The 9,143-nt window shown below is 44.1% G+C and overlaps 1 protein-coding gene across 2 annotated transcripts in view; it reads left to right on the top strand.

The window, feature by feature from the left end:
• The window catches only part of Tph2 (tryptophan hydroxylase 2), a 101,531-nt gene that overhangs the window by 3,456 nt on the left and 88,932 nt on the right, over window positions 1-9,143 (top strand). For both annotated transcript variants that reach the window (XM_005358057.2, XM_005358056.3), the window contains exons 3-5: window positions 2,396-2,579; window positions 2,698-2,798; window positions 8,510-8,577. In XM_005358057.2, coding sequence (XP_005358114.1) covers window positions 2,396-2,579; window positions 2,698-2,798; window positions 8,510-8,577 — 353 coding nt within the window. The remainder of the gene's footprint in view (window positions 1-2,395; window positions 2,580-2,697; window positions 2,799-8,509; window positions 8,578-9,143) is intronic.

Here is a 9,143-nt window from a genome sequence, read left to right on the forward strand (position 1 = left end):
TCCACCTGCCTCTGCCTCCCGAGTGCTGGGATTAAAGGCGTGCGCCACCATCGCCCGGCATGAAAGCACATTTATTGCATAAAGTGAGATACATGAATACAGACACTTCCTTAATAATGTGTGTTATGTAAAGCTGTATTACTATCTATCTATCTATCTATCTATCTATCTATCTATCTATCTATCTATCTATCTATCTGTATACACACATATATTTTGAAGGAGTGACTTCTAGAAAGGTATGGCACAGTCTCCGGCATAAATCCCTGTTTTGTGTCCTAAAGAAAGAACTTGGGTGAAGGGGAATGCCTTGTACACCTGCTGTTTCCACCACCTTAAGTAGAAACCTTCACAAATGTGTCTTGTTGGATGCCAATGGCTGGTTGCCAGGGATGTAAGTTGAAGAGTTCGGCTCTTCCTGTGCCTTAGGCTGTGGAATAGTAGGACACATGGTTCGGGGATTTGGACCTGTGCTCGCTTTGTTGGTCAATCATTACCTGCTCCTCAGTTCAATTTCCTCATTTGTAAAATGGCAATAATGATAATTCCTACCTAACTGGGTTGTTGGGATGAAAGAATATGAGGGTGTTTTGTTAAGTGCAGACAGGAGGCATTATTTGTGATGTCCCTAGATGACCATAGATGGGGATTAACCTGATTCAGAAAATGTTTCCTCATTCCCTTCTGGCCTTGAGGAAAAGATGAGGGACCATAAACAGTGTTAATGGAAACCTGGAGTAGTATTTTACACATAATTATGCCATGTAGGCCTGTGTCCACACAAGGCCCAGAGGCAAAGCCAATTCAATTAGACAGCTGGGTGCTGTGGGAAAAAAAAAAATCCCCGTAGAAGGGGTTTGCACTTTGAATTTGCACACTGCCATCAGCTAGTCACCGGGCCTTAGATAAAGCCCTTAACCCCCTGGGACCTCAGTGCCCTGGGCTACAAATACCCACTCTGACCCAATCACACGTTAAAAGCCCAAAGTGGCACAAAGAACGTGGAGTCTTTTGGGCCTTGAACTTAATATTAACCCCACTTTGATTATATTAGCTAATTTATAAGTTATAGCATTATTGCAAAGCTTAATAAAAAAGAGAATGAGAACATCTAGGCATGTCTCTGAAGCTGTGCTGAAATCCAGTGTGACAGGGAGGAGTGTGCTTATGGGGCAGGGCATGTCCAGGAGACCTGAGCCGACAACCGACAAAGGAGACAGGCTTGCCAATGGGAAACTTGGACCACATTTTTAAGCAGTAAAGTTACGATTCTTCATGGAATAGCTTGTTGTAAGAAGACTCACAAGATGACAGCTGCAGAATATAGCCCAGTGAAGCTAGCCCGGCAGATGCCGGAGAGTCGCTATGTGCTCCTGTTTAGGGGTATTATTTCTGTGTTCTGCCTCTTCCCTACACTTGGCCTGTTTTCCTTTTGCCTGGGACAGCCTCTCTTCCATCCTTTTCCCGTTTGTTTTCCTAAACTTTGGGCTACGCTTTGATCAATATTTTCCAAATTAAGGTTATTTTACACACCCTCTCTCTTCTGCCTGGCATTTTTATTAGTCACAATTTTTCTAAAAAAGGGTTGCTTTGGGGCTGTGGAGATGGCTCAGTGGTTAAGAGCTCTGCCTGCTCTTCCAAAGGTCCTGAGTTCAATTCCCAGCATCCACATGGTGGCTTGCAACCATCTGTAATGAGGTCTGGTGCCCTCTTCTGGCCTGCAGAAATACATGTGGGCAGAGCACTGTATACATAATAAATAAATAAATAAAATTAAAAAAAGGGTTGCTTTATTTTTATTTTTAAGTTATCGTTATATGTAGAAAGCATTTTGCTATGTGGCCTAGAGGAATTTGCAATTCCCTTGCCTCTTTCCTCTGGGTGTTGGGATTTTAGGCATGCGTCATCATGCCTGACTCTATATGATTGCTTTATTTTTAAACTTCATTTTAAAAGGAAGCCTTTTATTATTGTAAGATTGAGATGTGGAGCTTTGTATTTTTCTAGAGTATGAAAACATAAAGTTTAGGATACTACATTATGGTAATGTAATAGGCAGGCTAAAGTCCTTGCGAATCCTCACTCAGTAGCTGTGGTATGTGGACCCCTCTGAGAAATGATGCTTACGATCAAGATATATTTTATAGTGCCTTTCTTTTATATGTCTTCAATGCCTTCCTCTTTTTATTATAAGACAGGACAACCTATATGGAGGCATGGCAATTAGTCTTCCTTATTAATCAAAGTAGTAGCTGGGAAAATTCTCACTAAAGCATAGCCAGTACTCTCCTGTAGGAACTTGACACTTCACTCCTTGATAGCCAAACATGACTACATACACACTCATTCACTGTGACCAGAGTGTGATTCAGATATATCACGCATGTTTCCACAGGAAAAACATGTCAACATGGTTCACATTGAATCCAGGAGGTCCCGGCGAAGAAGCTCTGAAGTTGAAATCTTCGTGGACTGCGAATGTGGCAAAACCGAGTTCAACGAGCTCATCCAGTTGCTGAAATTTCAGACCACCATCGTGACCCTGGATCCGCCTGAGAGCATTTGGACAGAGGAAGAAGGCAAGGGGGATTTTCGCTTTTCTTGCTTGTTGTGTGCTTTTGCAGTCTGACGCATGTCGCAGAGGGAAAGGCACGGCCCCGCGAGCTAATACTGTCGAACCTGCGCTGTTCCCAACAGAGCTGGCGGATGTGCTGTGGTTTCCGCGGAAGATCTCGGAGTTAGACAGGTGCTCGCGCAGAGTTCTCATGTACGGAACCGAGCTTGATGCGGACCACCCAGTAAGTGTCTCGCGGGATCCCTTTCAGGGTCCTCTCCCGGCCGGCTTTGCCCTATGCTAGATGCTGTGTGTGCCGTGTTCTGTGCTGTAATTTCTTATCTATCCCCCCGCAACTGAGAGCAGACTTTGAGATGATTAAGCTTCCCCTGTACATGTGTTGGCTGGAAGAAGGTCAGAAAGATGGCATTTTCACATACGGTTTATTTATAAAATAGTTGGGCAGGGGAGGAGATTGTACGCCTTGGAGGATATTTCTGTGGAATTAGACAGCCTAAAATATACCTGCAGATGGTGACCCTTGGAAGAACGATGAACTGAAAAATTGATCACACCTTTGGGGAACTAGGGAAGACCGGACGTGATGGGGCTCGGTGAGAGAGTAAAATTCTTGCCATTTTCCTTGACTGGAGGTAGTTAGGAGCTGAGTTATATGCTTGACTTCAGTCTCGACGGAAAGGCAGAAGAAGGGCTTTAGAGTAAGGCCGTGATGGAAGAGACATCCTTCCCACAGCCACTCCGAATCTATCCACCGTTTCCTTCTCTACTCCAATAAAAGTGACCACCGTTAGAGAAATATGACACTTGGGTGAGCATTTCCCATCTTTCTCCCCCACCCCATTTTATATCAGTTTTTATTTAACACAAGAGACCCTGAACTTCTTTATGGCCAGAATGAAGTACAGCGAAGTAAGCAATATACACATTCATTATGAGCCTCCTTCCCTCCCCAGGCGTCTAGCAGTGGGCGGATAGAACAGTGAAATCTAAATGGATCTGTCATGCTTAGTGGAAGGAAGCCTTTTTGTTATGAGGGTAACGGCTTGCAGAAACTCACACTATTGAAGACGGAGAAAATTTGAGAGTGCAACTGTATCATTGTACCCTGAATAATGGTACCTAAGTGTGGGCGTAGGATCGGCAGTAGCACCAGCATCTGGGACCTTGCTTTAACCACTGCACACTTCTTCAGTTCGGCATCCACGGACAAGTTCAACAGGAATCAACTATCATGCAAAGTAGTCATTTGGTGCAATATCAAACCAATTCAAGCATTCCTTTCAAATAAATGATTCAGCAACCTAATGTTGCTTTATATGTCAAAAGCTGAAATAATGCATACATAGTGTGTTGTGTTCGCAGCATAGCGTAGAAATCCACAGTACTTCACACAGCAGCCACGGAGCAGCCACGGAAAACCCATTAAAACAGTGGCTTTAGTCATCTTTACTAAAGCTTTTAGTTATTTCCCCTCTCTCACCCAGTCTCAGTGGAACTGGAATTAGTGCATGCTGGTTCACATGATTTGGAGGATGGAGACTGCATGGATATCAGCTGCTAACTTGCAGAAAGACCTTGGTGAGGTCCATGTACCTCTGAACCTGGGGTTCTTGAATGTAAAAAGCGGAAATAGAAATTCTTATGGACCTCAAAGGGGTGTTTGAAAAGCCTACTTAAGACAGCAACCGGAAGGCAATTTGGCAACAGGAAATGCCTAAATTCAGTGAGGGAACTGTCGTATTAAACCATCCAGATCAATATGGAGACAGTAGAGGTGCTTTTGAGGACCTCCCATGTCTAAAGGCTCCCGTAGTGGAGTTTTAAAAATCACTTACCCCGGAGGAAGGAGTAGAGCCATTTGGATGAAGCTACCTCAGGAGCCACTGACCTTGCTGTGAACAAGAGGTATTCCAACACCAGGAGTACATTTTTTTTTCTGTGCTTAATTTTATTCCATTACTCCCAATCCCACCTGCTTTATAATATCTCCACTTATTTTCTGTGCAGCCACTTGAAATAATTGCAAGTACTTAGCCATCCCCTACGTCTCTTGGTATTGTTATAAGCACACCAAATGTTCATTATGCAAAATCTGATATTGGTAAGCTGGTGCTTTTGTGAGTTTTTATTTGATGTGGATGGGGGGGTTGTCTAAGCACTTCTTACATCTGAGAATGATTAAAGTTCTAGGAATGACAGAGGGACTCTTGCCGTGGGACAGTCCAGGGAGGGCTTGGAACATAAATCATGCTGTGTTGTGGGCTATTTTTTTTTAACCAGACAAAGATGTGTTACATTTGTTTATACTGCAGAATATTATTTTTACTGTGTAAAGGTTACTTTTGTTTGTGCTGCATTTGTTCAATGATGTGAGGATGTGTGTTTAATTATGAAAAGATGTGTTGCATCTGTTTCACCTTTATCAGACCAATCAGCTGCCCTAAGAAAGAGCTGAACAGCAAATAAATAGGCAGAGAAAGGATAGGTGGGGTCAGCAGGCAGAGAGAATAAATAGGAGGAGGATTCTAGGCTCAAAAAGAAAAACGAGGGCTGGAGAGATGGCTCAGAGGTTAAGAGCACTGACTGTTCTTCCAGAGGTCTTGAGTTCAATTCCCAGCAACCACATGGTGGCTCACGACCATCTGTAATGAGATCTGCTGCCCTCTTGTGGCCCGCAGGCAAGCATGCAGGCGGAATACTATATATGTAAATAAATAAATGAATTCTCTGGCTTTTTGGGACCCTAGTCTATTTGGATGCACACCTTCCTAGGCCTGGATGGCGTGGGGAAGGAGGGTCTTGGACTTCCCACAGGGCAGGGTACCCTGCCCTCTCTTAAGGAGGGAAGGGAGGGAGGAGGGTGAGTTGGGAGCGGGAGGGGAATGGGAGGAGGGGAGGAAGTGTAAATTTTTGAATGGAAAAATTAAAAAAGAGCAGAGAGGATAAACAAACAAAACAAAACAAAACAAAATGAGAGAGAAGGAGAGATTGAGGGACATGCCCAGGGCAAGAAGCTAGGCAGGTGCCAGCCAGCAGACATAGAGGAGCAGTAAAAGTAAGATATACAGAACAAAGGTAATAAACCCAAAGGCAAAAGGTAGAGAAAGAGAAAGAGGTTAATTTAAGTTAAAAGAGCTAGCCAGAAGTGTGCATAAGTTAGGCCAGGCATCCAAAACTAATGGTAAGTCTGTGTCGTGATTTGGGAGCTGGTTGGTGGTCCCAAAGAAACACCTGGTACTGTGCTGCTTTGAGAAAGTGTTAAATACATGGGCCCGCGGCTCTCAAATCTTAATAGACAAAGAAATTGACTGGGAAATACTTTGAAATACAATGAATCACAAAGGAGGGCTAAGAGTCTGCATGTCTTGAGAGCTCCCAGGTGAAGCTCACACTGGGGGATATGGATCCAGGATTTTGACTTGCCAGGGCCTAGACTTGGAGGGTCTTCCAAGGTGTGGTCCAAGATTCACTCTTCTGATATATATATATTTAAAAAAGAAACTTCAAGATGCTCCCCAGAAGCTCAGGCAAGGAAGCTTTCCATCAGCAGACTGGGTAGGGGGGTCTGTGTGGAAAAGGGTCTGTAGCAGATTCCATGGGGTCCAGGTGTGAGAATTAGCATCCTAGCTCAGCGAGGCTCAGCCAAAGCGATCCACTTCAATCATCTGTGGGGAACTAAAAAAAAAAAAAAAAAAAAAAATTATGTCCTCGTTCTTCAGAGCTTAAATCGGAATCTCCGGGAGGAAGGGCCAGGTTTGAAGTATTATTAAAATCGCCCCAAGTGGTTCTAATATCGCACCAGGGTTGAGCTGTTTGAGATGCCTGCTTGAGTTGCCTCATAAATTGAACTGGGCACATTAGGGCTCAGGCTGAGTCTTCAGTTCACTTTGATTTAATTTGGGGTTGGGGTTGTACAGGAGGCTCTCTCTGGGACCCAGGGTCACCAGAGTTTTACAAATAAATATATAAGGTTGCCCAGTAGAATTGGAAAAAATTTATCATTTATCGGAAATTGAAATTGAACTGGGCATCTTGTATTTTTAGCTGGTACCCTACCCCTGGCTTCAGTTCAGAATGGGTAGCCAAACCTGGCGCTTGTCTGGAATGGCTGGTTCAGTTAGCTAGCGCCTCTTACTGTGCCAGTCCGCGGATGAATTCAGGACGCTCTGGATGCCCCGCGCATTTTGTAATCACTGCCACTCTGGGCTAATGAGGCGTGATGAGCAAATCTCTCTCTTGCGTCCCTGGAAAAGGTGCAGGTGTTTGCTGAGGCGCGGGTTGAGAATCTTCTGGAAACCAGCAGATTTTGATGCGGTTGCCATGGTGTCCAGCCTGGCAGGAACCGGGGGACAGATGCTATGCTTTTCATGGGACTCTTTTTTCCCTTTTTCCTGGCCTACTTTCATTTTGAATCATGAATGTGCTTGGGATTCCTCAGCTTTCCCACCCCAGGTAGCCTGTTTTACTCGTGAGCGAGGAACCCACTTGCCAGCATGATTCTGTCTACTCTCTACAGCAGGAGACCTTTTATTTAGGCCAAAGACCTATTTGTAAATGTGGTAACTATAGTCACAAGCTTTGTCTATAAGCATTTTAGGGTTTTACAAGCCTGCCTACCAGCCTTTGTTTAAACAATCTGAATTCCAGGCCCAAAGAGGGGGAAAATGCTGGCTACTGTGTGTGGGTTTCCTCATTTTTACAGAGTCTTAGCGTGATCTGAGGCGGTATTTCTCTTCCCTCCTCCATTGCTAACTCTGGCTATTCCAAAAAGAAAGATAATTCTTCAGTCATGTCCAGCACACAGCTCCATGAGGGTTTTTGGCCTTGAGCCCCATTCTCTTTCAGCTAGACAAGAGAGTCAGGTTGTTTTCTAGTGAGTTGGTGTTCCTATTGAACATCCCACCTTGCAGCAATTGTTGCTTTGGCAGCTAGACCCGGTGGGTACTTCCTTTACCTACCGTTGAATCTTATAGACCCTGTCGACTACACTCTTGCTTTTCCTCTGTGGTTCACGGCTTTCTGTCTCCTGGCTGCTCATGGTGGTATATGCTTATACAAGTAAGAAGTAGACACAGTTCCTCCAGGACTTTTGACACCTTGAAGAAACAAATCCAGAAAGAATTGGTTGTCTTTGTATGAAAAGAAAAGGAAAAAAAGAGAAGCCCGTTGACGTGAGGAGAGATGGTTGGGTAGACCAGGAAGTGGAACAGGGGGACTTGTCAGGAGTTCATGGAAGCAAAAAATGACAGACTCAGTATTTAATTTCCCAAGTGGACGAGGTTAAGTAAAAATATTTTTAAATTATAATTTGAAAATTTAGATAGAAATCTGGCAGTTGGCTAAGACACATTAATGACGAAGAGTCCCTCAGCGGGATGAATGGAGCTAGCCTGCCCTTGTGCGTGAGGCTTGTTCTCGTGTTGCATGGTGTGATCGGAAAGTACAGCAAAACCTCTTTAATTAGTGCTAATTTGGGGATTTGATAATTACTCGGAGCGACCGAGTCTTTAATAGATGTTTCATTTATTAGTTATTTACACACAGCAATTAAAATTTGGTTAAACGCGTCAAACCTGTTTTAATGAAAAGGCTAAGATTAACCAGTTATTAAGATCAATGACTTGTAAATGATACTTGAAAACCTAAAGATACTGGGGAAAATAGTAGTTTACTTAACCAAGCCCCGCTGCCTGCCTAGTGGGAAGGTAAACTCTGGCCCAAATTCCCACACATCCCAAATTAGCAGACCCAGATGGAAAAAGGTTTTACTGTAAGCACAATTTGCCTTTGCCCATGTCATCAAGTCAGTCACCTGAGGATAAGATTTACATTTGAACTGAACACTCAATAAACACCACAGTGATTTTCTTTTAGGCCTTTGGTGGCTAATTTTTCGGCACTTTGTTAAGTAACTTAATCTTTTTTCTGTTTAAGGGATTTAAGGACAATGTCTATCGACAGAGGAGGAAGTACTTTGTGGATGTGGCCATGGGTTATAAATAGTAAGTACCTACGTAACTCTTTCTTGTCAATGGCTAGTTGGGAAAAGCGTGCGCTGTGTTAAAACAGCGCTGCCTTCACTTTAGCTCTTGCGGAAGACGGGCACGGACCGCTTTAAACACTCTCCCACTCCCTTGGCTTTCAATGCTAACTCTGATGTCTGACATCTGGGTGTAATTGTGGCATAATGAGACCTGTGGGCCGCATGCCAAGTGCTACATGGACGACAACCCCTGCATTTGCAGCTCCATTAAGGCAAGGAGCCATTTCCGCTCACTCCGCCAGGCTTGAAGACTCTGCTCCCGTTTTCCTTTGACTTTTCAATAACTCACTTCAGCGTCCAGCTTCCCTATTGAAAGGAGAGAATTAGGCAAAAATGGGCAAAGGAATCCTGTAAGCAATCAGCCTAGAGCTAAAATGCGCTTGCTTTCCATGGACAGGAAACTATCCTGCAAATCGGATGGAATACGGAAGAGTTTAATAATCACGCTGTGGGGACAGCAGGGCTGGGGTGACGTTGGAGAGAGGACTGTATTGTAGATGGTGATCAGAGGCAGTGACAGCTGGG

Source organism: Microtus ochrogaster, chromosome 24 (assembly GCF_000317375.1).
Source record: "Microtus ochrogaster isolate Prairie Vole_2 chromosome 24, MicOch1.0, whole genome shotgun sequence".
NCBI lineage: Eukaryota > Metazoa > Chordata > Mammalia > Rodentia > Cricetidae > Microtus > Microtus ochrogaster.